This window comes from Lethenteron reissneri, chromosome 5, assembly GCF_015708825.2.
Source record: "Lethenteron reissneri isolate LAM-NWPU_2019-01 chromosome 5, ASM1570882v1, whole genome shotgun sequence".
NCBI classification, from domain to species: domain Eukaryota; kingdom Metazoa; phylum Chordata; class Hyperoartia; order Petromyzontiformes; family Petromyzontidae; genus Lethenteron; species Lethenteron reissneri.
In genome coordinates this window covers 11,134,908-11,162,787 of record NC_083783.1, presented here as the reverse complement: position 1 = coordinate 11,162,787, position 27,880 = coordinate 11,134,908, and the positions used below count along the sequence as shown (strand labels likewise).

General features: G+C 43.1%; 1 protein-coding gene across 2 annotated transcripts; it reads right to left on the bottom strand.

Annotated features, from left to right (window-relative positions):
* Positions 1-1,522: 1,522 nt before the first annotated feature.
* CENPI (centromere protein I) lies at positions 1,523-27,070 on the bottom strand. Of its 2 annotated transcripts, none has more exons than XM_061568425.1 (21): positions 26,626-27,070; positions 25,927-26,031; positions 24,683-24,811; positions 23,146-23,264; positions 21,901-22,008; positions 21,265-21,313; positions 20,792-20,838; positions 20,277-20,378; positions 19,278-19,406; positions 18,687-18,860; positions 17,471-17,591; positions 16,963-17,057; positions 14,604-14,721; positions 12,275-12,339; positions 10,811-10,920; positions 10,154-10,289; positions 8,884-9,008; positions 8,153-8,198; positions 7,637-7,876; positions 6,675-6,728; positions 1,523-5,604 (listed from the first exon to the last, which is right to left on the bottom strand). In XM_061568425.1, the coding sequence occupies exons 2-21, from the start codon at positions 25,961-25,963 to the stop codon at positions 5,485-5,487; spliced, it is 2,124 nt and encodes a 707-aa protein (XP_061424409.1). In that variant the 5' UTR covers positions 25,964-26,031; positions 26,626-27,070; the 3' UTR covers positions 1,523-5,484. The 2 variants fall into 2 exon arrangements, with proteins under 2 accessions (XP_061424409.1, XP_061424402.1); XM_061568418.1 differs by having other exon boundaries at positions 25,927-26,028; positions 26,626-27,069.
* Between the last annotated feature and the right edge of the window lie 810 nt (positions 27,071-27,880).

Below are 27,880 nucleotides of genomic sequence, written 5' to 3'. Positions count from 1 at the left end.
TATAAGGGCACGGGGTTACCAATAGTGTCTGAATTGGTCTGTAATAAGGTAGGGCACTGATAAGGGGATGGCAGGTTTGTAAGAATAGTGAAGTCCTGTGACATTCTTTTAAACCGAGATTCTCCCTCGCACGTCCGCAGCTTGCATGCATGCGGCAATGATGAAGACGATGTTAGTGTGGGACAAGTGCTTGAACTGATCAATGAAGATTGAGTCGATTGATGGTAACGATAGATGAATAGCATGGTCACAATGACGACGCTGGTGCTACCGATGATCCAAATTGAGAAGCATGCATTGAGATTTAGAGTTTTGGTGCTAGAAATGTCCAAATGATGGGACATTTTGCTGAGCTATCATTTGTGACCAGGTCGCTTTGAAAAATAAATTAATATCTCAGTTGGCTATGCCTGGTATTTGCATGTGTTCGGGTAATGTTTACCTTTCTTGTACTTTGTACTGGTATCATGTTTATGTACCGTTTGTTGTAATGTTCTTACCCACCCCCTACTGGACATGTGAAAAAGAGCTATGGAGCTTATCGGATTCCCCAGTGTGAATAAGTATTCTGATTCACCAACCCCGACCCCGTGGTGGTCCACCAACCCTGGACAATCGTGGCAGCCGAAGGTGGGAATACTGTCCTGTACATCCAAGAGGCATTGGCGGAGTTTTGACTTCGATATTTTCAGCAGGGGGTGGAGGGTTCACTTTGTCCCACATTCGGAATGGCGGGTGCATGTAATTAATTTAGCTTAATTGTAAATTACTGAAAATAAATTAATAAAGCTGTCCAGTTTGGGGGGCGCTGTCCCCCCGTACCCCCCACAGCCAAAAGGATAACCACTGCGAGATGCAATCACTGCGGACCCCCTGCCCGTTTCCAGAACTCTTCGCCACTGCATTACTCTCGCTCGGTGACACTCAAGCAGTGCCGGACTATCCCAGTAGCACAAGTAGCTACTACACATGTAATACACGTGTAGCAGCTGCTACACGTGTAGCTACGGGACCCGCACTTTCAAGGGCCCCCGCGCTAAATGCTTTCAAGCTATTAATTCCGGTTCAGTGATTCTGCGCCTGCTCTATTACAATAGTACTATACCGCCTTCATATTTTAAAAACGACTGTGTTTAAGGTTAAGCGATGTCGTATTATCTGGCTGTATAGCAAATGAAAAAATACAATTACTTCATTATACAAATACATTTTTAATGTTCTGTTTTTGTATTTAGGGCCCCTTTATAACACATTCTACAGGCACCACACACGAGCTTAATCCGGCACTGCACTCAAGTCGTGTTTTTTTCGGATGGCAACGCGACTCGCCACACGCGACCCTGGTGTCCGGCTCAGCTCGCTGGTGGCTGACCAGACGTCCTGGTGACAAAACGACTCGGTTCTCCCCCCCCCCCGACACGTCTGTGCCCTGCCCTGGCGTGGGAGGCCACAGCCGTCGTACACCAAAGGGCCTTTTTCTGCACGAGTCGTGTGCCCTTGCACCCTAGCAACTCGTGTTCTTCCACAGGAGTGAGGAACCACAAAGGACCTGGAACTGTGGACTCGCACGGCAAGATGCGTGTACTGTGTTGAACTTCTTTCGCACCGTACGTAGCTCACCGTGCCAATCGGAGGTGCGGGGGAAGGACAACACACTAACATACAAAGAGCAGCTCTAAATAAATTACGTGGCGGAATAGAAGCGGGAGCCCTACACCACCTCCGTGTGTGGGAGCGACATGGAGGATTGTGGTGTCTAAATCCGACATGCCTACTGCACGGGCCACATTCACCTGCCATTGCCCATTATCATTGCTTGCATTGTTTAACATTCGTGTAAGCACCTATTTTAAACACGCAATATACTCTACATTTTCTATTGGAATACAATGCTTACACCATTGGCCGTGAATTGCCTTATAAAGCAGTGATCGTATATGTTCTGATAATTGCTTCAAATTGCGCTGAGAGTTCTGGTAAAAAAATATAACAGCACAAACTCAATAACCAGATGCGTTACACAAGACTGCAAGTTAACTGCCTATGATGTTGAGCCTGGTTAACTGTGGCTCTGCAAACTTGCATAACGAGGCATGCAGAACGCTTTCTAATAACTGCCGTGATTGATGCAAAGCTAAACACGTCCGTGCTTTCCAGACTCATGTTTCTCTCCATTATTAAAAATAGACGCCATATGATATTCTCTAGTCACTTGGCACACTACCAGCTAAGGAACCCCGAAATAAATCTGTCTCGCACCTCCTAGTTTCCACCTTGCATGTCAAATTGGAGCGTATTTTATCCGATAACATGTGTTCAGCCACTGGGGTTTAAGGCAGTTTTAGTTCCATTACAGACCTGCAAGTGTGGTGGTCTCAACTTAAATAAGACCATAATTTGTTTAAATAATACGACCTGATTACCCATAAATATAACGCTCTTAAATCGGAAAAGTCTGGTGTCCGTTATTTTGTATTGGTAAAATTAGTCCCACGTCAGTTAACATCTTTGGCTAAAGCAGTAAACGTTGTATAAATTTTGGGCCATCTTCTGCAATGCAAACTGCGACGACTCATTCAAATTAATTCAATAACTTTTGTAATAAGCAGTACGAGCAGTCATCTACTTACGAACAAAATTAGTTCGTGGGGCCCGTTCGTAAGTAAAACGGTTCGTAAGCCAGAACACAGTAATCTACTGTATTTAAATGCACAAACACTCGCTCCCAGCACGAGCGACTCAATTACATCTCGAGGAGGATCGCTCAGCTGAACAAAATAGTGCAGCGGTTCAATTTGCAAGTCAGAGTTCGCGTTTTAATTCAACGTTTAAAAAAATATATTCATGGAAGCTGGTTCGTACGTGCGGGTGTTCGTAAGTCGGATGTTCGTAAATCGATGACTGCCTGTATGTACATGTTTAATTAGATTAAGCAAGTGATCACCACGTATATACATATGTACTTGGAGTGGGTTGACAAAGCCCTGTAGATGTACACGACTGTGTTATTTATTAAGACACAAAAAACGAAACGTTAACACTTGAGAATATGCAGCTCTAAGGGATATAAAAACTTTGTACATCAAAAACTAAATGTTAAGGTGCCGTTGATAAAATATGAACTAAAAGTAATAAAAAATAGGTATTCAGCTAACAATTTCCCATTACGTACAGTATATCCACAACAATAAAACATGTCCATTGGCCTATTAGCGTTCTAGAATTGCATTACCCAGTTCGTCAGCAGTCAGCCGTGCTATCAAACAATTATGACCAGTTTATCAGATGTTATTTCCAAAATCTACATTCCTATTGGCAAACATGTGAACCCTGGACCAGTTTCTCTCTTGTGGGGATCATCACCTGACCAAGCGCTGAGGTCTAATGGAATATTTTTTAAAACAAACTGTTTAGAAATAGTGCATCTACCAATACCATCTGGTAAACCATCAACACCCTATTAACACGGAACTGCTGCTGTCGATGGCTAACGGGTCCACAATTAACGTATTTAAACATGCTGCCGGTTAACGTAAATATGGAAGTCCAATAGGCTACCATTTTATTCTGTGGAAATACATAACGGAACACGATTCAATTCATTACAAACGCTTGGTGAGGTTCTGTACAATATGGTTTTCCACTACGGGTTCTCATGATACACGTTTTTACAAAAAAACATGCATAAATGCCTAGACGGTACATATAAATGCAAGTATTAATAAGTAGTCCCAATAAAAATAAACTTGCAGAATATATCGAAATTTGAGTTGTCATTGAGTGTTTTGGGGTCCAGGTATCTCTTTGCTCAAGTGACAATTCAGTGACGCTCAACACCATCGGCAGTCCTGAGCCAGTCGTGCAAATTTCACATTCCTTTGGCAGGAATCCGTCTGCAAAGAGGGAAACTGTGTTGATTGAACACAGCTACTGAATCGCAGAGCTTAGATGGCTAGCGTTAATCCCTTGCCAATGTGAATCAGGCACTCTGCCAGTGCCACCTGCACGGATGTTGTTTGGCATTTAAGTGTTTAATGTGCCAGACAACTGGCTGCTAGTAGGTATGTCTGGATTGGGCTTGTAACTCCATTACCAAGACATTTCCTACATTTGTACATCTTTTTCAACAAAATGTAATATCCATTTTGAAATTAAATTGTTACCCAGGACCTCAGCAGGGTTGTCTTAATACCACCCACTTACGGCCAGCTAGGTTGCTCTGGAATATTTATTTGTATTCTAATTAAAACCAAACGTGAACTCAGAAAACGTGGTCCCATTCACTTTGCTCATCAGTGCGGCAAGAGTACTCTTTTCAAGGTCGTAAAATCAGACTTTAATACAGCGAGTGACATTTGCTGCTTTAACGGAGCACGTGATTAAATGAAGGTGAATTATAATCCCCAGTCGCAAGTAGCCTAGTTCATTATCTCTCCACGGTCGATCAAATTGGTTCTTACAGGCACTGGTTCATACCATGTTTTTTCTGACTCCGGGCTGCCAACTGACATGAGCAACAACCCACATTAATGAGCAATCGGACCCACTGCCTGATGAATGTTAAGTGGCACTGTGAAAAACATGAATGACCAAATATTAACATCAATTAAATAATATTATTCACATGTGGAAAATAAAAGGAATCTAATAGCAGATCATACTTTTTTATATTTATAGAAAAATACAGGTCCTGTACATATTTACAGATATTTTCCCATTTTCTCACATTAAGTACTAGCTATATTCCACATCATCATTACACCACCATGCAATCATCATTTAGGCAACAGGCATGTTACTTAATACAATTTTAAACAAAGACATTAGGTGCCGCAACAGCCCACGAGGCTAAATGGCAGTGCTGCTTGTGAACAGCTCAAGCTGGCATGGCGTACAATGGGAGTGTGCAGCATTCAGGCTCACCTCGTCTGTTAGAACAATTCGTTTGGGTTTTAATACACGAAGACACCAAGAGACCGAGGCCCCCTCAGGCATGGAACCTACTTTTTATCTCTGTAGACTCCTTGCATCTTTGTGCACCTTTTGACGATCCTATCAAATGGAACAGTGTACAGAAGTTGTTGTTACTCTAGAGATTGGAAGATCGAAGTGTAGAGAAGTAGAGGTTTGCTTCAGAGAATGTGAGTGATGCTACGGAGACCGTGTGGGACCCTTGCTCTTTATCAGATGTTACTAATGATGCCTCTGTCCCTTAAGAGTCAAGATGGAACATGGACGTTGATCCGTCACTTCAGGTTCGGTGAAAACGCCTTGATGGGAGCAACTCTGGGACCATGAACTCAAAGCATTCAGATTTTACTCTGCATTGGCACGAGGATAACAACGGGAACAAGTGATTTTGGCACAGCTAGAAAATTAGCAAGTGTTGCAAATTTGGAGTTCCAGTGTAATATCCAGATATTGCATGAATCATTGTTTCTTCGAGCTCTTCCTTGTAAAGCTGTACACGAGTTACTTATTTGTTTACTGTGCTTCCGATGGCCAAATATGACCCTCCCGTTTGACACTGCACTGAATGAGATTCTTCAGGCCCTTCATGTACAGGGTGCAGAGAAAATCCACGTAGTTCTCCCAGGCAGCTCCCTGCAACATGACACAGCAGAGAAAACCAGTGTTGTGAGCTCTGGTGTCGGCCAATCAGTTTCGGGAACAATGCATACATTATTATCAAAGCATGTTTGTTTGCATTTTTCACCACAAGTATGTGCGGTTAATGCAGACTTCACGCCATCTAATAGGTATATGTTTGGTGTTTTAACATCTTAACACCTCCTGTATTTATGCCAGAAAGGAAAACCCGTTTTTATCAACCAATATCTTCATACTGGAAAAAGGGCCCCATAGATAAAACATGTCTTTGATTTATGACATAACAAGAGCACAAATGGAAATGCAGGAAAAAGAAAGAAAACCAGAACTCTATATCTCACCATGAATTCTAGTGGAAGATTGAATTTTAGCAAAATCCCAAGGAAGACTCTTCCCACGAAGAGTATGAGAATTAACTCAGGCTTTACCAAGTAAAGATTATGAAACATTTCAATTTGTTTCACCAAATGTGATCCAATTTGTGGGCCACGTCATAAGGTGAGTAAGGATGCCCTCTTGTACGACGTCAGTGAACAGCTGCAGAAGATGCCTTGGGCCATTATTTGGAGAAGTGGAGCAGCTGGACGACACTGTGCTGAAGATCTCTCAAGAGTGACACGGAGACCCAGCTGCCGCCACATTGGTCTGCCACCACAACACCTTGGGAGACCACGCTTTGCTTATTTATGCATCCAGCTCAAACAGGCTGTTTTAAGCATACACATGCTCTTTATTATATTTCTATGAAAACACAAATTGGTCCTGCCCGAAAGAGTTATTTGACATTACAAGGCCGATGGTTGAAACTGTATAAAATGTCTTGGCCCACTGTGGGCTGTATTTCTTTTGCATCCTGTCACATTGAGACATTTTATATTTATTGTTGGTTTTTGACACATTTAATGGCAGCATGGATTTCATCAAAATACAGCGTGGCTTAATATACTTTTCACATTTCAACATGCGTCATTTGACGCGAGTGGAAAGACCAAAGCGATAATGAGTATAAAGTACTGAGGTTTATTGAGAGAGGGATCAAGAGTGCATGCCGTGGAACTGCTCACTTTAATCTTGTGGAGTCTCTGAATAAGAGCAGATGGGTCCACAAGCATCTCATTCTGTGAAGAAAACATTAAATTAATTCACAGTATCACACAGTACTCTGGCATCTGTGTGGCTCGCAGCCCCCAGTGTATTTCACCCGGTTGACGAGTATAAATCTCACAATAAGCGGGAGGGAGGCGAAGTCTAGTGTATGTTTCTCAATGCAATGAAATGTTGATTAAAGTTTTTTTATCCGAGGTTAAACTTTTCAATGAGCTCTGTCCAAGGAGAGAGAGAGAGGATGGTAAAGCGTGCACCCTATGGTGTGCTCTTTATAATATTTTAATCACAATGTTGTATGACCCCTCAACCGTTCTAACACTGCCATGGCATCTGCATGGAATCACCAAAGCGTCCTACTTATCGCTATAACGTGGATATTAATGTCCCTGGCTCATCATTCACAATATATGATTGATGTCCAAACCCCAAAAAGGAAAAGCTGAATAGAGAACAAAACATCTCCTGTGTAGCCACAACCACGCAGATCTCCTGCAAATAGTTAAATAAATGACATACACATCAATTATACTAAGCAACGCAATGCTGTAATAGAAAGACTGTCCAGTAGTACACAAAATATCGCATTGTGCAAGTAATATACAGACGTTTGTCATTATTGTCAAGTACTAAGAGTAGAAGTGCACAAAAAGTTTATTTGTGTAGATACCCAACTGGGTCCTTGGGCCCTTCCTTCACCAACCCCCACTTAGCAGGCGTAGTAAAGAATGGTCAAACAACCCCAGCGGGCAGCACAGAGTGGCGAGGCCTTCATACAGCGGGGAATGGATGATGGGCTGTCATTACTTTCATGAATTATTAAAGAATGAATGATTTGTGTAACATTCCAACAGTCAAGGTAGTGTGCAGTCACAGCATCGTTAATTTCTAACTCGGCTGCAGTCTCTCAAGTCACACCCACCTGTGTGATAAAGCGTAGAGCCATGCCCAGCAGCGCGGGGTGGTAGATCAGGCTGTAGCCGCTGTTGTGACCGGGCTCGCCGATGTAACTGGGCTCGTCCTCGAAATGGCTCTTGTTCACAAACCTACCAAACGTGCTGTCGCCCGAAAAGGCACAGCTCTTCCACAGGCAGCTGATGATGCACGTCACGTATTCGTTGTACGCCTTGATGCTCTCCTTTTTCCAGATGAAGTCCTGCCTCTGTGTAGGAGAGGGGGGGGCGTAAGAGGGGGCAAACAACAATGGCACCCGTGCAGCACCAAACACCCCCTCGCCCCTTTAGTCCGTGGCAACAGATGCAAGAGTCAGGATGTCGGCGTAAGTGTACGTGGTGGACGAGGTATAAGGCAATGAGTATTTTGCCCGTGTTTAATTTCAAGCACGTGGCTATATAACTGTATTCGTGGGGAAAGTGGTACCATCAATTGGTTCATAATTATTCCCAGGATGAAACAAAAATAACACGGACATAATTACCGTCAATGACTTTACTGTCTTGAGCTCTGTGATGACTTCCCGATAACTGTCAAAAACAACCAAGCCAAGTTTATTATGGTACTGTATTAAACCTTCGTTTTAGTTTTCACTTTCAGTTCATATCAGGACATTTTCTTCTTGTTTTGCGGTTTATTGTATTTATTCTCTGTACTCCTGGTTTCCCTTGCATTAAAAGTATTCTCTTGACCCCAAAGATGTATGCTTTTAAATATCAGCAATTAATGTAAATTTACCAACAAGTTTTGCATGGACAAGTTCTTTACATTATTCATAGACATGTTAGAAGTCTGCAATAAAATTCAGAGCAATGTTTCTTTTCTAGAATTCTCTACACACAAATGTATGTAATTCAAATTGTAAAATTACTTAGAAACAATATCAGGGGCATTTGCCTTCAGATACCTATCTTACCACAATCTCTATCTGATATACAAGCATTTGAACAAGACATACCAAATTAAGTCATTGGCAACTGAGCTGAAATCCTAAACCCACTTCACCAATGACAACTGGATTAATCTCTTCTTGGTTCTGCAGTCACGAAAGCTTTAAATCGAAATGGATTATTCTCATTCAGATGCCTGATTATGAACCCAGCACCTTAGAGTTGCTGGCTCAGAGCTCCGAATGGCACAGCATTAAGGCTCCCGAGCACATGTTGATGTGAACTGTAATGTAATTCCCAGAGGGGACTCCGAGTTGTTACATACCTGCAGAGGAGATGGCAAAGGCGATCCAGAGTGGAATGGTCCGCGCTCAGGAAGGCAGAGTAAACCACGGCCCGAGGCGCTACCAGCACCATGGGCAGATTGCCGATGCTGTAAACCTTCACCACCTTCAAGGGTCACAAACCAAGATATCACAACGCAAAACATCCACGCCGCGACGCTGCGACACGGCGTGCAACAACACGCCGTGACTCGCAAGGCCACGGACACACCGCGACACCCAACATAAACACTGCCTGATATTGGTCGCATTATGGGTGGAGGGATAACTTCTACCATAAGGTTATAAAGTCGCTGTTTCTACGACAATGAGAAAATATTTCAGCCAACAGTTGACTGCAACGTCGAGATATTCTCTTCAGTGACAATAAAAACGTAAATTATTTGCAATTAACCTGTAATTTACTGTACCTTTGACCACTAGTGACAACACAAGCCCAGTACGCAGGGTATAAGTGCTATGCTGTACTACACTCCGACACTAAAATGGGCTCGTGGTCCAATTACCGCCAATAACAACATTACCATCGTTATGCACGTCAAGTAAAGCGCCAAATGAGGACACGGCAATATTCATGTCCATTCATGACCCCATTCCCAGCAGTGAAAATTCCACATTGCTCAGAGGCCAGTACTTTCATCCACAAAGTGACATTTCTTGGAGCAACTTCTGAATGTGAGTATTCTGCCAGTGTGCTACGCAAAGGTTGGAACACTATGACTTAAAAGAATATATATTGTGGGAAATAGAAATAATGGCATTTAAAATAACATTTCATCCATTTAACAGCACACCTTAAGGGATCAATGGCATCCTAGAAGTGCTGGTTCGTTTACAGTACAGCCAGCACATAATTTTTGGCCCAGCATTGTTTGTGGATGTCTCTTGCCCATTATATTGGCTTACCCAGTGAGCACTGGGTTTAACACCCTTGTCCTTAGCAATGGCTTAAGAATAGGGTTGCTCAGAAGAATGGGCAAGTTTAATTCACAAAACTTGTCAAGTGGACATTCAAATACTGTATGCTACAGACGGCTTTCCATTCTTTATCAGCAAAAATACTCTCCCAGTGGTCAGTTACATAATACACCAAAGGTGAATTTACCCTCAATTTACACTGCTTTAAATTACAAACTAAGTGTTACGCCCAAGGTACATCAGCAACTCGCCACGTATTTTCATGGAACGAGACTTGTTGTCTCAGTGGGACCCCACTTGGCTCAAAATTAAGCTCTTGACACATTGACATACCGTCTGGTAGAAGTCGAGAATGCAGTGCATGAGCAGGCAGTTGTACATCTCCTGCTGGAGGGCAGCTGTGGCCAGTTCATTGATGAAATTCACCAGCTGGTGGATGGCATGCCTGGTGTTAAATTCACCATTGGCCCTGGAGAGTGATGCAAGAATGCATGATTTATTGCCACACATCCCTCTAAATGCCCTCTACAAAAGTGCACAAACATGTGCCATCAAGGGTCTATGATCTGAAATTATGAGAACTAGGGCATAATCTTATTGGCCGAATAGAGATGTCTATTCATTCCACATATGACTCAAAAACAAAAGTAGTCATGTAAAGATAAGCAATACGTGAAAATCTAAACTGAAAAAAACCCTTGTAAAATGGCAAGTTTGTTTTTTACAAGGTGTGACCTGACCTGGGAGAGCTGGCTATATAAACCACAATTCTTTGAGACTGCATAGCAGTACTTTTCTCTCAATTAAGCACAGCATTTATCTCATCCCTTACATATGTACCACACTGGTATGCAGTATACATGAAAAGCAGATACGCTGAAGTTCTCATCTGTGTTTGAGATAATTACTGTTGTCACCCATTTTGCTACAAAAAAGTTCTCAACAAAAATTAAGTTTCTGTAAGTGTGGTAAACTGCAAATAAGGCTCACAAGGTAGGCTGCTCTGTCGGGCCAACAGCGTTGACCTCCGTCTCCGCTTGCGTCTGCTTGACCATCAGCAGGTTGATGAGCAGCCGGTGAAGGCTCTCTATGATGGCGCACTGCAGGGAAACGGTGGCAACTCATCACTCGCCCAGTGCCTCACTCACTGGTCAGCAGTGAACCGCACACCCAGCAAGAGCCAACTCGAGCTATTTACAAACTCTGTGTGTAAAGAAATCGCGTTTGTTTGCCACCACTTATAAGTTGGTCTTAGCCACAGCAAAACACAAGTATCCTCTACCCGATTATGCGTTTAAATTAATAAACTTCTTACGAATATATTGTTATTTTTATGGTAATTAACGGCTAAATTAGTTTTGCGTCAAAGGCTTTCTAAAAATGTTACAGATCAAGTGGTATCCTCCGAAACTTCTCCACAACTCTGGCTGTCGCATGACGATGCTGGTTGTAATTACTGACTAAGCGTCACAGTACTCGAATTGTAAATGTTGTGCATTTACTCTCCAACACACCAGTGTGCTTACTAATTGGCTGTGTCGGGTGGTGACGGCTTTAACGATACATTTATATTTACGCGATCTAACCCAAAACCCTCGATTATGGATAATATTGGTCACGAAAGCCTGCGTGTTTAATGACATCCTCTGGCTTGCCCCACTCCCAAGAAATCTACACTCCAATCTGAAAACCTGTCTCTGGCAGCAATTTGAATGCAAACATTTACCCACTGAGGAAAATAAGTAACCATGGTCAATGAAAACAAAAACCGAGAAACTCTGACAACCCTTACTGGAGTTCTAATTTCCATAACCTCAACTCAGAAATGTAAGAATGAATAGGTTGTAAATTATGGCAGAGAATTGTATTATTAAATAACACTCGCCACAGAGTTTTGTGAATAAATATTGTAATGGGTATTTGCTTTGAACATTCATGCTTTTTTCCCCAAGACATCAGGAGCTTAAATAAAACATGTTTCCCAGAACTTGGCTGATGTTGTGATTTATAGCCAACCGTGTGTTGATGGAACTTATTAAAGTAGCTGCCAGGCAGCACTCTCCACTCATTCTTGCAGCAGAATAACATCAATGGAAAGATTAGTAGATTATTAACATTGTACTTGGCAGCCAATTTGATTTTCCAAATAAATGGGACTTCGGTGCCGAGCACATTTTATGTGAAATTTCTGTTCATAAATAGTCTACGAAGCCATATTATACAGGATTTGAGTAGAAATAACTCTAATGTATTTTATTTATCTGGGAATGTTTTAGATACATGTTAATAATTTCCGTGAGGGTCCTGCTTGCTGAATAACGTGTCAAGATTCCTAATGTCGTTTTCTTAATTTTTTTTTTACTGTGGTGAGACTAATAATATGCTGGACTAAGCTATACACACACGTGTACATGTGTGGCCGACAGTGTAATACAGCAATGGCTATAAACCTACCTTGAAATAGACACATGAAGAGATGAACGTCAGGGACAGAGGCTTCAGGAAACACTCTAACAGCTCTAAGTGCACAATAAAAACAAACATGTGGTCATGTGCAAAAAAAAATCACTCAGATGCAGAAACAATTGTACATGAAACACAACAATGCTGCCTCACACAGACAGGCAAGAAAACATGTCATACTCCCCGTTGTATGCCTCTTCATTCGCAGCAGAGGCATTCGCACACACATACATTGGCTCCATCTATTGCACCTCCGATTAGTACAGTTGGCTACGTACGGTGCGAAAAAAGTTGAACAAACATACACACATCTATGTATGGTTCACCAACCCCAAGCCACCAAACTTCAGTGTACTGCGACACACCTGGGATACTTTCAAGGGGCAGAGGGCCCCAGAACACTTCTATTAAACGACCCGTTAGCCCAGGCGCATCATGACAGAGCTAACGATCTGAGGAGCTGGCAATCGGAGGCGCCATACCTTCCTGTGAACTCTCAAGTTTAGGGGTGCAAGGCACTGGCACCCGTACTCATTAACTGAGTGGGTGCGTCACATGCCCCACTACTGGCAAGGCTTGCAGCATCCTAACACCCCACTGATGGCAGAGTGCTCCGCCCCATTGAACGCTTTCCTGACAAATTACTGCGATGAGTTAGGGTTACATACACCGGTAAAACTTTCAATGTCCTTATATGATCAACAGACATTTTCATTCATATTTCTAATGGGAGAAGCATCTCCAGATTTTTCCTTGGGATTCAGTTTGAACCAGTCTATTATAAAAACAAAAGTCCACCCAGCTCTGCCAACTCCATTAGCTTTGAAGTTGTGTATAAAAAGTGTCAATGCCAAGCATATAATTTAATTTTCTACATGAAACAGTTACCCATCTTGTTAATGAATCAATAGATTATTAGTTTAATAATTCCATTGGTTGTAGTATCTAACAAAATCCAATTTAACCTGAGTCACCCTGTCCATTTGGGTGGCGCTGTGGTCAAAGTGCTCGACTTAAAACTACAAAGTTGCAAATTTGTATTATGTCTAGGGGTCAAATGGATCTATCAATTCTATGCACAATAACATTAGTACGACTTTGTAAAGACTTAACCATTTTTTCATTCCATGGAGAAAATGGCCTCTAGCTTGTAAATGTACAAATTGCGCCACTGGCTCAGGGCAAACCAAAGAGCTGGCAGCACCAGAATGCTTGTTTGGAAGACACTTTGACCGACTAAACCTGAACATTCCAAGAATTTCAGCAAAATTAAAAACTTGCGGATTACTTACTAATTGAAGAAGTGTTTTTTTACAATTCATCATAGCACTAGTACTCTCCCCTAAGCCTGATAATTATTACTCAGGATGCAGTTTAAGGGATAATACCGCGTAGGTTTTCGCAGCTGTGCTGTACAGCTCTACGATGTGTTTTCGGGTTGTACAGCATGTTGTTCAGCATTTGTGACATTTTGCTTCACGCTCTGGGGAGCTTTTTCAATTCCTGAACACGTGGTTAGTTGAAGGCTTAGTTACATAGCTAAAGTACGAGCACAGGTGACTTATAGGAAGGACAAGGACTCTGTCACTGCCGGATCTCATTTCTCCGTGGCAGCCTCTGCAATCTGGAATGCCATCCTGCTACACATTTGCAGCAACATTCAATCAACACCTACAGTAGACTCTCGATTATTCGCGTGTGGTTTACAAGATGTGCGGACTAGGTTGATATAAATTAATAACTAATAGATTTCCCCCTAGGCCCAAATTAATCATCTAAAAACAATTATACATTGTTATTCTTGTAAATGTGTATTACATGTCACGTGCTTAAACCAAACAAATATGTGCTCCGGTTAATCCAAAATCCACGTGATCGTCTCTACAGTACAGTTGTTGCATATCTTTACAACAGTGGGCAGAGTTTGATTGATGTTGATTGGCGTGGCTGCTATCCACTTAGTGAGCCGAGCCTTCTGCATGGGAGCAGGAAAGTGCCATCACTGAGCACAATACATTCTTGACTACAAATTTTTTTTTGTTCATGAACAAACTCTATTTTCTTAACTTAAACATAATTAAACCGATTAGTGGTTTTTGGCAGAGATCCGTGGAAAACAGATATTTCTTGGATATCCGGGATTTTGAATTATCCGCAGCCATCCTCATTACTTTTAAGAGACTCTTACAGGCCCACCTATCTAAATGGCCCAACTCTTCCGCTTAGCTTTCGAGTGACACCGAGTTTGGCTCCGCACCTCAGTTAGTAATTTGCCTGTGAACAATTGTGTGCTTTACAAATTGTATTGTTGTTACCGTACCACTGCTGTCCTGCAGGTTCAGACGGGTGAGAAGCTTTAACGTCTGTGGCTGTAAAGTCTCACCGTCCCAGACCGACAGCCACGATGTCAGGAAGTAGGAGACACTCGAGAAACCCTCCTGCGCAGGAAGACAGCACTTGTGAGAGCAGATATGGCCCTGTACATACGAAGTCTAAATAAAGATTCTGACACACACAGCAGTGGATGTTTCAGATTAATCCAGAAGTAGGCAAATACATAATCTAATCATCTTGAGGCACAAGAAACTGCATTTGCAGAAGTCACAAAACATATCACAATTACAATAATAACTCACTTGGTACGAACTTACTTGACAAATAAGGTAAGCCAAGCAGACTTACCTTAAATACAATGCACAAAAAAGAAATGCTTAACATGCAAGGGCATCTTAGCGCATCAGAGCTGCAAGTTTTTTGAATCCCAGTATGTAAAAAAAAGAGCTTCATATTATAAGTCCGTGTTTTGTTAACTCTATTACTCATATCCAAAGTTTATCAATCTCTTCCATTCAAAAGCAAAGTGGCCAGATGTTACTGGCATCTGATAGATGGTAAACATGGAGGCTGGACCGTAAGGAGTAAAATTTAATTAATTGTATTACTTTATATTAAATAATAAAAATATAAACAGGTATTTTGTATTAATAATTTTTACATTAATATTTTTGGGTTGTGGAACAAATCATCTGAGTTTCCATTATTTCTTATGGGGAAATTCGCTTTGATATACGAGTGCTTTGGATTACAAACACGTTTCCGGAACGAATTATGCTCGAAATTCAAGGTTTTACTGTATCAATATTTTCCAAATCTATAATAAAAATACGATATAATAAATACATAATATTGCAGAATGATACCCAATATATCCCTTATTTTAGTAGTATATGTGATACACATTGGGGCAGCCCTGTATAGCCTTAATATGTTTTATGCATTGGCTACTCCACCTGACGGGCAGGATTTCGTAAAGACTCTGGAATCCAGCAACATGTAAGAGGAGTTAATGGGTCACAACAAGATGGAGCCTTCCACTGGTGGGGGGGGGGTGGCACGTGCCCCTCCAATGATCCGATCGAAATCCCTAATTTTGATCGGATCATTGGGGTTTATCTATATATATATAAAATGGAAATTTGTGAAACTTTAGCATACTTCCCAATATGCAACAAACTTGAAATTTGCCATGTGGGTAGCTTCCGGACTGTACACAATGCAAAAAGTATAAAAAGAGACTTTTGTATTTTGGGGGGGGGGGGCAATAATTGATATATTATGCACGGCAAGTGAGCGGTGACGTTACATCTGTGATGTCACCCGCATGCGGCAGCGTCACGCAGTGTGCCTGCTGACGTCACGCATCCCCCCCCCCAACCCTCCGTGTAGGCCGTGTATTAATCCAAGACAAGAATCCAAGTCTCGGGCGAAGCCGGGTAGTAAAGCTAGTTAGTAATAAATTGGAATTTTGCGACCCCCACTGCCACTGTGTAGCATATTATTACGTGCCAGGGACTCTGAGATGATAGGACGATAGTCTGAGTCCACAATTGGCAAAAAGTAACGGCAAAGCAGTTATAAGTGACTCACAGAATTGTGCGCAGTTGCGTATACAGTACACGAGTTCCCTGAAGGCATACCTTCAGCGAGCGCGATGCCAATCACACACGGTTCGAATTCGACCCTCGATCGATGGCGGTGCTATCGCCGCACACGCGTCGAATAATAAAAAGCAAGGGACAAGTCCTTACTTACTAACAACTCCTATCATTTTTCATTGCTGGAGGGGTTGCTCCCCCTACCTAAGAATCCTGGCTCCGCCATTGGAGCCTTCATTTGCATCAGGCTGCTGGGAAAACTAATGTCTGCAGGAAGCTGAGAGCAAGTGGGTTTTTCACAGACTGAAATTTCCCTATAGACAGCAAGTGGGTTTCTCAGACTGTGCAAGATATTTCGAGAGATAAAAGTGACATCCTGCATACGTTTTCGCGGCTGTGCTGTTGTATATTTCTCAGGTGTGTGTTTCGGGCTGTACCGCGCGTTGTTCAGCTTGATGTCGGATGTTTCACTCCACGTGCCGACAGCTTCTTCAGGAACTCAAATGGTCTCCCCAAAGAAAGGGGGGGGGGAGATCCTTCGAATTTTGATATTTATACCCCAACCTTTTACGTTTCCAAGGCCGTTCCACTCATCTCTGTGCTTTCTACATGGGGATGTTTACCTCGGTGTAAGTCTTTGCCACCATTACTGTGTATGGAGTGCGATTCTCCTTTAGCCCAAGAACAGTTAGGCGCTGTAGCAGGGACATGGTGAGGGACTGGAGAGGCCTGCGAGACGTGTACCTTAAGCATCTCCTGCGTGTGAACTATGCAGTTCAGGAATGCTGCCTTGCGCTGCAGGGTGTCCTCTGTGTCCTCCTCCTCGCAGTAAAGAAACTCTGCCATGAGTACACAATAATTTAATCGTGAATCCTTTGAAACGTGTAAAAAAATTAATTTCAGGGGCATCAATATGACTGGGATTGAATCTCACAATGCCCAACAATCACTTCCATTCGGTTATTTCAGCAAAACATCAAAGAAAAAATAAACTATCTCGAATTACTCCGAGACATGATTTGGCAAACAAAGATTACATGTAGATTTGAGGCTTTCGTGACTGCAAGAATTCACTCTTTTTTTTCGGTAAAGTCACGTAGGTAAAAAAATAAAATAAATGAAAACAACTAAATTAAATCACGTTTCAGGCGCAACACAAGCGTCCTTCTTCGCTTAAGCGGTTGTGCTTTCGTGGTGGAGATGAGTTGAAGGCACACGCCCAGTCGCGCAGTGCTACTCGCAGGAGCCATACCTTCCTCCAGGGTGTTTGAGAGCCAGAAGTCGATGCGGTTCTGGGATACGGGGTCCATGGCACAGCTCAGGAAGGAGATGAGAATGGGGGACGACAGCACAGAGGCCATTTGTGCTGGAAACTGTGGAACGAGAGACGAGCCGTCACACGATCATCAACAGAAGATAAAATTCCTCCACAAGTCACTAGCAAGAGTTCGTAATTATAACATACATCTCCTCCGTTGCAAGGATACACATACGTTTTACCAACGAGAAGCGGTGGCACAGTGGTTATCACACTGTTTTATGAACCTGTCGACCTGAGTTTGTTTCACGGTCAAAGTTAGCACCGGTGGCGAGAGAAGGCTGAATCAGACATGCCCCTCCCTATTCACTAAGCCACACGGACCTGCGTGGTGAGGTAAGGCCAAACAAAGCAGATGAGCAAGACAGCTTTAAGATCCTTAAATCGGCAGTGCATTGACAAAGGGGGAAAAGACATGTTTATGTATATTATGGAAATTTCAAGTCAGTCAAAAGTGACTTGATTAGGATTTTCCTGAGGTCGTGCTTTCTGCAATTGAGACCCTTCGTCAGTGGTGGAAATTCCAGATTCTTTTGGGCAGGAGCAAGTCTCTTCATATAGACAACCACCAGTGAATGGGCAAAGTAATAAAGTTTGGCAAATGCTCCTCAACCGATCACCTAAGATTTCACAAAAAATAATATATATATTTTTTTAATTGTAACTTAGCCTATATTGTGCAGAATAAATAACTCAAAAATGAAAACATCCTAATCGAGTCAAAAATGTGGTAAATATAACCTGTGAGGATATCAGGTTAAGCCCTGACATACTTTAATTAATGCTGAAGTGAAAATGTCGGGATTTTAACTTCTGCATAATTTCAAACATGTGACTTTGCAGTTTAAGGGAGTTCCAATACCAGATTTGTATTAGAGGATCATAATAAACCTTGATCAACCCACAGCATCATCTCGCTGCCACCATCTCTCATGATCCTGTAATGTAAGAATCTACCTAGCACCATCACACAAAGCAATTTCATTGCGTCATCTCTTTGGTGGATGTTAGCTCAGAAGCGTTCCACCCCTTGGCTGCCAATTCGTCATTATTTTTGACCATCAGCCCAACCCAAGCCCACTTTATTTTCTCAACGTTGTAATACAATGGGAGAAAAAAATATATATAGTCGTTTTCTATAGGTGCTGACCTCCAGATTGTGAATGTTGTTGAGAAGGTCCGGCAGGGTCCTGATGAGCAGACATGATGTTGGGGCGTTATCTGTACTTGTGCCGTCATCCATCTGGTATCTGTTGGTGCTGGTGAGCTCTGAGCTGGCCAAATTAGGGATGACTCCGGTGCGAGTACGCTTCCTCCCCACAGCCTGCAAAGCATAGGGTCAACAAATCAAGGTATATGCCGCTCATGCCACTTTCCCTCCTCAGAAATGACAAAGGAGAGCAGGCACGATTACACACCTCCGACTAGCAGTTGGCTACATACTAAAGAAGTTGAACATACATACATATAGGAGAGTAAACACGAGCAGGGCATTGGTATCTACAACACGGCAATGGGATAATGGGTTCATCAACCAGGATTAGCTCCTTGATCAAATGAGGCCAGGTAATCATCTCAACCTATTCACCAAATATTGCAAACAAAAACAGAGCATTGCTAATCAAACGTGTTAAACCACAGAAGTCAGCAGAAGCCTGGACTCTTAAAACAGTTCCAAGAAAAAGCAAGAAGCTTGGGCAGTCGCAGAGTGCAATGTGGCATCAAAGCAACCAAAGGTCACCTTCTGAGCGGGCGGACTGCAGTACAGCCCAGCCGTCGAGAAGTCACTGTGTGCGGCTGTCGTTTTGTTTTTGTTCTGCACCAGCTTAAGGCTTGAGATCCAGTTTTTGTCTTCACTACGGAAATATTGCTGGCAATAAATAGAACAGAGAGAACAAAGTCAAATAACAGCGTCAAAGCATTGTATGGTGCTTATGTCTATTGGAATTCCTGAGCCAGCAGTAAATATATCACAATGCTAAGTAAGAGGTGCGTGTTTCTTTACGAGGCGATTGCAGGTGATTTTATGAAAACGTGTTGCTTCAGAATCAGAATATGTATTTATACTGGAAGAATCCGTTGAGATAGAAAGCTTGTTATTTTCACATATGTCCAGTAGGGGTGGGTTAAAACAACGTACACAACAATATTCCTCGGCCCGGACTTCGGTTTTTGAGGCACAAACTTCATCTTCTCTCCAAGCGTCCCCTCCCGCTGCGCTATCCCCTTTTATATTCCCCGAGCCCCCTTTTTGGAAGCTTCCGTCACCCCATTTCCCTCAGCCAATCCCCATCCTCCTTCTCCAATGGTTGCCAACCGTCTCACCTACAGGCAACCCTCGTTCCCACCTTTCACGTTTGAATTTCTCCTCAAATCCCTTTAAATATCTTATCCTAACCAATCGTCTTTGAGGCCTCCTTGCACCAATCAGAGGCCTTGATTGACTTAATGGACTTCCTGACTGTTCGTTTGCATGTACACCCTGTCAGGTAAGTGGTCTGTTGCCTCGGTCATTACAAATTGTAACATTCCCGCAAGTAGACATTACACATGCGGTGTAAGAATCACACTGGCAATGCCATGTGACTTGGATCAGACTGCTAAACCCACTCATCTGTCTGGCATAGATAAATGTAGTTCTGATGCACAGCACATTTGCCTCTGACACATACTATAGTCGAACAGCATAAGGTATGGCTGGGGGTTGATGCCATCTGGTCTCGTGTGTGCGTTGACATACCCTGCTGCGAGTTGGCAGTGAGAGGGACATGAGCGTGGGACAGTAGGCCTTGAATAAAGACAAGAGGCCCAGGAAGTGAGGGGCTGGAGAGTCCTTCAAGCCCTGGAAGACAACAAGAGCACAAATGTTCGAGAAAAATTGGATGAAGCTTTTTTTTTAAACCGCTAAATTGTCTTCCTGCTCAAAACAAGCATTGGGGCCATGTCCATCTCCACTGGTTGAGGGTGTCTTTCAATGACTGCTGTTGATTTGCTGCAAATTACTAATTTCATGAACCTCAGAGATTATATCACAGTTTAACATTCATTTCACAGCAGATGGCTCTTTAGTTATTTTTTAAAATAGAAGCCATTATGCAACTTTAATGGGAATTAAACCTGTGGCCCTGTGCTAAAAGGCTGACCCATGGGTATACACTCTTTAATGACCATAATTAAATGACATGTAATGTTAATGTGACCTCTACTAGGTTGAATTGTTGTAACTCTTAGGTTTGGGTGCTCAGCAGTGCTTACCATTTTTGTGTGGATGGACAGAAGCAACTGAACACGAAAGAGTTTCACTAAAAAGCACATGGGAACAAATGGAACATCAAATTAATGGCACAGCTTTCAGCAGCGACTGGTGTAGTGTTTATCAGAATGACCACTTAGTAATTAGTTGGCAGTTTAAAGGAACACACAATAAAAAATCGAATTCCTCTTATCATGCAGATACATGAGTTCTCAGCTGTCTGATAGAAACTTGAAACTTAGTGAGAAAAAGACAAATGGTATCTGGGGGTCGCTAGAGTTCTCGGGATGTCCCACAGTGCGATTTTAACATTTGACAGGTAGTTACATCAGTTGAGTGGTGCTCCTGAAGGTGACAGCCACTTAATTTTCTTTATTAATGACACTTAAAATGTGTCGGACAGGACTGGCTCCTACGAATTTGTGAAATAAGAGCTGTTTGTTTTGGGTCAAAACCTCCCTTTAAGCTCACTCACCATCTTCTCTGCGTGTCAGCAGGTACAGTAGGTGACATGCATAGGAGCTCTGAAAGCACAAAAAGCAGAGCAATTAATGATTAAAAATCACTTTAACAGAAGCAGGCTTTCACGACCAACATTATTCATAATAGAGGTTTTTGTGTTAGATCGTGTAAATATAAATGTATCATTAAACACGCCACCTCCCAACACTGCCAATTAGTAAGGGTTGTCACGTAAACAAAACATGCCAAATCGTTACGGGTACAGCACAGCGGTGTGTTGGAGAGTAAACCCGCAACATTTACAATTCGAGTACGACGTTTCAACGGTAATTACAACCAGCATCATCAGGTGACAGCCAGAGTTCTGGAGAAATCCTATTTCGGAAAATAGCACATGATCTGTAACATTTTTAGAAAACGAAACATATATATTTCAGCATTCTAACCAAAAACCCTCTATTATGGATACAGAATTATTAAATTCACACTTGATGTGAAGAGAGATCAAAATATTGACCTTAAAGGACAGATTAAATGTCTTACTACAATGGAAATGCTCGCTAACCCAAAATAAACCAATGATGAATGTTAATACTGGTCATGAAAGCCTACAGATGAAAAAAAGATGCTCTGCGCTTGGCTTCCTCACCAGCTTCTCGTATCGCACGAAGTTGAATATCATCCCATAAAGGAGGTGCAGTGTCTCCTTCTCCTCAATCAGGTCAAACACCATGACCAGCCACCGCAGTAGCCATGCCTAGAAAAGGGCACAAATACAAAGATCCCCCGTATAGCCTTAACAGACTGTTGGAGAAAGTGCTGTTAGCGAGCACCTATGAAGGCCGGCACGACTCATCTTGCCCGGCTGCCTTTAACTAGTGGCGATGTTTACACAACGCACCAGGTACTCATTTGAGGCCGAGTAGACCTAAGGGAGGCCCAGTGCCGGTTCAGATAATCGTCACAGGTGTTGGCTGTGAGCGAAAATCGAACTTGGTCGCCGGGGTTCGTAGCGAAGCGTGCTCACCACTCCACTACCGCTCCCCACACACACGCAGTTACACGCACCCTCCAGCACACTCTCTACACCAAAGTTGAACGTGAACACCACCCTAATACACAGTTTAACTTACTAGACGATTTTTTTTAAACAGTAGTTTACTCAAATACAAGTTATGTGGAAAAAATAAAAACCACATGAAAAAATACGTAAATCGTCAATATAAAAACCTATGCTAGCAATGACTAAGATAATAAATAAAAAACTACCTCATTTGCAATGTATGATATCATTAAATTTATGGAGTGAAAACAATTCAAATCTGAGATACAAAGCTGTTTCCACCTTTTTTGAGTGACACGCTTTCTTCGCTCAAAAAAGTGTCCCTACTGCCCGGCCCTTGCGCCCAAAAGTGCTTTTCCACGTCTTTGGAATGTGCGGAACACAAAGCAGTGACCCCGTGACTTCTCAACCTAACTAGCATATGAGGCACGAACTAAGCCACGCAATTTCTACTTACATTTTTAATGTGCATACGCCTTCCAGGTGTTGGCACTTCACAAATTTGGTGCAAATTCTCGCGGTGATAAATTCAGTATTTTAATTGTACCTAATTGTGTGAATTTAAAGCAATTGAATTCTCAACATTAGACATCCACTCTTCTTTTGAAATGTAGAGAAAAGATGCAAAGTTCTATAAAAATAATATATGCAACTTTCTATATTAATAACACGCGTCGTTGCTCAAGTAGAAATAAACAGTCAATTAGGATATTGCTGCGTTAACTGTGCTGTTAGGAAAATTATACCAATAATATTCAGCTTTATTTTATGGTTGTCACTCTCTGAAAAGTAGTTGAGAACTCAGAGAGAGTACTTTATTAGAGAACACACCTGCACGTGGTTTGTGGAGCTTAATGTGCACATCCATGAGATGATAATGGCTGGAGTGCTGCCCAAAACCACGGATGACGGGATAAGACATTTCACCATCTTAGATTTCACTAGAAGACCTAAAAAACACAAACGGTACATATAAATGAATCACATTCAACGCACTTTAACGGCCATCCAATTGTTTGCTGAGACACATTACTGTAACAATCGAAGGCGGCAATGCTGAGCAGTACAATCAAGAATTGAGAAGAGATGTCGTTGCCTTTGCTGGATAACGTTTTAAATGACAATTCGCTCTCTCCCTCTGTGTAATCACAATAAAACAGGTTTCAGAACACAGTAAAAAGAAAAGAGGATGCATATATTACAGGCAGAGTTAAAGGTCTAAGACAGGGGGTACCCGCTCTTATGACAACACGTTCCTGAAAACCCCGACGTAAATTGGATTTATTAATAGGGTTTTCCCCCTTTTTTCTGGCAACAAAACTGATACCTTTTGCAAGGAATCATGCTTACATTAACCACAATACTTGGTTAAATGCAAACAAAAAACAAAACTCTGATAATTTATGCATTGTCCTTGAAACTGATTGGTCCACACCAGAGACACATTTCTTTAGAGCCTAGTCTCATATGGTGTTCGACCAGATGACGCCAAAAGGCGCACAGTTCAAAGACAACCCACTATCAGAATAATGAGAGCTCGGGGTGAGCAGCTACATCATGGGACCTCCTTTGCCAATACAAAAAAAAGGGGAAAAACCCTATTAGTATATTTTGGTACTGGTAAAGGAGGTCCCATGATGTAAATTGGATTGTCGTAAATCGGACGCGATTTTTCCAGACAGTAGAAAGAGTAGAAACATCACTTTCCGATATTTTTTTTTATTTTATCAGCCATATTTAGCAGGGTTTAAAAGGTAAAAATCCACAAATAACAGTCAAGTCACACAAGTCATGTTGGAAGATGCAACGCAAATCAAGTTGCTGCAGTTGTAAATTGATCAGTGGTGGCATATATACATGTCGAAAATGTGGATCGTCATAAATCGGACCGTCGTAAACCATTGGGCCATTGTAAACGGGACCAAGCGTTATACAGCAAAAACATCCATTTTTAGAGCATCAAGTGCACAGCCGATTTAGGAAACATCAGTTATGTGAATCTTTTCGTGACTTTGGACTAGAAATGCTATTAATATTGAAATGGATTGGGAAAAACTCTTGGGGATCAGCTCGAATCCACTTTTAAACATAAGCACCATTTACCTCCCGACATTGAGCACCACACTTTCGCCAGCTCATGGCTTTAATTCAGCGTGAGGCACCAAAATATGGGTGCTCAGTGGCTAAACACTCATAAGCAGGTAGAATTAAGCAAGAAAAGACAAGGCCAAAAATTCCAGTGTTTCCATGCACAAACGAGAAATGGTGGGACACGTGAAAACATGTCACATGGTGCATATGCAGACTGAGAAGCCCTGTGCGACGAATAAAATGTAGTAGACGGCCTTCTGTGGGTGCCACCACTCACTGTATTTTGAAGAAAGGGCTGTGATGAGCAGCTCCTGCAGATCGTGAGGCTCCAGGCCATGCCGTCTTGCTGCAGCTTCCACAATGGCGAGATGGAAATTTAGCAGCATCCGGTTCTTATCTTCAGGTTCTGGACAAGGGCAGCGCATTGTCAAGCTGTGGCAGTCACAACCCTCCCTTCCCTTCTCAGTTTATTCTCCGCGGCTTTCCGTTAGTAATACCGAGTGGCTATTCGGGCTGTATCAATGCATTAATGTATGGATTAACATAAATGATTAAGCTTACGATACAACGGTCGACTTGCACATCAATGTTTGATTACTATATGTTAAATATAAATCGATTCACGTGAACCCATCCAGTACATGCAGGTACATAAATCGAATCATCGCCCAACAATGTGACTCAGAATAGGGTGAATAGATAGACCCCTATCGACTAAACCAAGTCAGAAGTCTGGCCACTAAGGAAGTCTGCATAATATTGAGTATTTCCACAGCTCCTCAGCACAGTGAAAATAATACATATAGTGGCATATACTCCACTGTCAAAAGAGCAACACCCACAACACAAATATCCAACCAGGCTGCTTAAATGTTGTATTAAACTTAGACAAACTCCACAAATGAGTAAATCTACTGAAAAAATTATTATTGCTACTTAAAGATGAACCATCGCTAAGATTCCACCAATGAACCCCCACATCCGCGATTTAAAGAGCATTATACAGTAGACTCTCGATTATTCACGTGCGGTTTATCCGATTTGTGGATTAACCGCGCATCGGAGAATTTGCCATTATTAATAACTAGTGGATTTTCCCTTCAGCCCAAAAAAATATAAAAACCGTGATACATTGCTATTCTTGGAAATGTTTATTACAAGTAATGTGCTTAATCCGAACAAATGTGTTGCTCCGGTTAATCCAAAACGCACGTGATCGCCTCTACAGTACAGTAGTTGCACATATTTACAACAGTGGGTGGAGTTTAATGTTGGTTGGCATGGCTCTGCTGCTGTCACCGAGCATGCGCATCAATCGGTCGATTATTTACTGCAAACTTTACCTGAAACGTAATTTATACCTATTCTAGTGGGTTTTGGCATTGAGATAGGCGGCAAATGGATATTTTTGGATTATCAGCAGCCATCTTCCCCGTAATTAAAGCCGATAATCGAAAGTCAAATGTAGACATGAAAAGTGGCACAAAGGGGAGGGAATGATTTGATTAGGCGAGGGCTCACCTTTTAAATAAGCCAACGCTTTCTCGAGCTCCGCCATCTGATATTTCGTTCGTTGTTCCCGAAGCACCTTCCGACTTGTTGGTACAGTCCTTGCAAAACACCCTGCTTGTACAAAAACAAACACATTACTCTTCCCAACGTGAGGTGCGGTTGTATTTGGATGCCATATACTGTAACCTGAAATGTTATTGTATAGTACACAACCCCAAGGTCTCCCATAAGTACGCAATGTGTGTGCATGATGTTCTGGCAGGGATTTTAGAGATGCCTCCGCATGAGTTTGTTGTGATCAAAGCGCGCCATATTCGGACCACGGCTGAGACAAGTGAAATCAACTCCGGCTACAGTGACGATAACATCGCATGCAAAATAAGAAGTTTGACCCTTTCTGGCAATAAAACAGGGGTTAAGTTGTTAAAACGCCAAAAAGATACCCTTTTAGCAAGGAATCAAGTCTGCATTAAGCGCATACAGTGCTTGTGGTGAACATGCAAATAAACATGCTCTAGCATTGTCTTAGATATTGATAGGCCTTCACTAGAGACAGTCGTAGTAATGATGATGGTGTATTGATGAGGTGTATTGCAAGTATTGTATTGATGAGGTGTATTGATAAGGTGTATTGTAAGTATTGTAGTGATGAGTGGCAGTGATGCGATGTGTACAGTCGCAGTCGGTGACGAGCGCTGCACGACGAACCTGGCGACCCGAGTTCGATTCCCGCTCACGGCCAACACCGGTGACGATTATCCGAACCGCTCCAGGGGCTTCCCTTCGGTCGACTCGGCCTCAAATGAGTACCTGGTGCGATGTGTAAACATCGCCACTGGTGAAGACAAAGGCGGCTGGGCGTTGGTGCTCACCACCCACCCACCCACGCCCTCGTGTGCCGTGACGGCCTTCGTGGGTGTTCGCCAACAGCACTTGCCCCGAGAAAGTCTCTTCAGGCTAGACGGGGGGGGGAGGTGTGTCTGTCTCTTGCACAGCAGTAGTAGTAGTTAGTGGAAGTAGTAATGATTGTGTGGTGATGTGTGGTGGTGTGTGGTGGTGGTGGTCGCAGTGAAGTCGCTGGTGGCAACTCGCGGGAGTAGTCGAGCACCAACCGCCGTTTTCGCGCTCAAACTCACGAACCCCTCCTCGCAGCCCATTGGTCGAGCCGAGGTGGTTCCTCTACACGTCACTTCCGGGGGGGTTGACGAGGTCTTACCCCCCGCCCCTTCCATCCCCGCGACTCCACTAAGGTGGCGAGCGATTGGCCGGCGAGCCGCACCAATCAGCTTGCGGCTTCCGCAGTGCTTGGCACATTCAGGGGGTACAGCTGGTGGTGGTGCATCTGCCAGTCATCTCAATCAGCCAGCCCGGTGGCATCTGCTGGGTCTGCCCCGAGACCTCCTGCACCTAGCCTGGCACAGTAGGGGGTACAGCTGGTGGTGGTGCATCTGCCAGTCATCTCAGTCAGCCAGCCCGGTGGCATCTGCTGGGTCTGCCCCGAGACCTCCTGCACCTAGCTTGGCACATTCAGGGGGTACAGCTGGTGGTGGTGCATCTGCCAGTCATCTCAGTCAGCCAGCCCGGTGGCACCTGCTGTGTCTGCCCCAAGACCTCCTGCACCTAGCCTGGCACAGTAGGGGGTACAGCTGGTGGTGGTGCATCTGCCAGTCATCTCAGTCAGCCAGCCCGGTGGCATCTGCTGGGTCTGCCCCGAGACCTCCTGCACCTAGCTTGGCACATTCAGGGGGTACAGCTGGTGGTGGTGCATCTGCCAGTCATCTCAGTCAGCCAGCCCGGTGGCACCTGCTGTGTCTGCCCCGAGACCTCCTGCACCTAGCCTGGCACAGTAGGGGGTACAGCTGGTGGTGGTGCATCTGCCAGTCATCTCAGTCAGCCAGCCCGGTGGCATCTGCTGGGTCTGCCCCGAGACCTCCTGCACCTAGCTTGGCACATTCAGGGGGTA

Excerpts from the sequence above, each read along its gene's own strand:
- CENPI (XM_061568425.1), bottom strand. The coding sequence starts at position 25,963 with ATGGCGGAGCTCGAGAAAGCGTTGGCTTATTTAAAAG. Across the intron at positions 22,009-23,145 it reads GCTCCACAAACCACGTGCAG|GCATGGCTACTGCGGTGGCT; the intron begins GTGTGTTCTCTA and ends GCCCTTTTCTAG. Across the intron at positions 10,921-12,274 it reads CTTCATGTGTCTATTTCAAG|TGCGCCATCATAGAGAGCCT; the intron begins GTAGGTTTATAG and ends GTTTCCCTGCAG.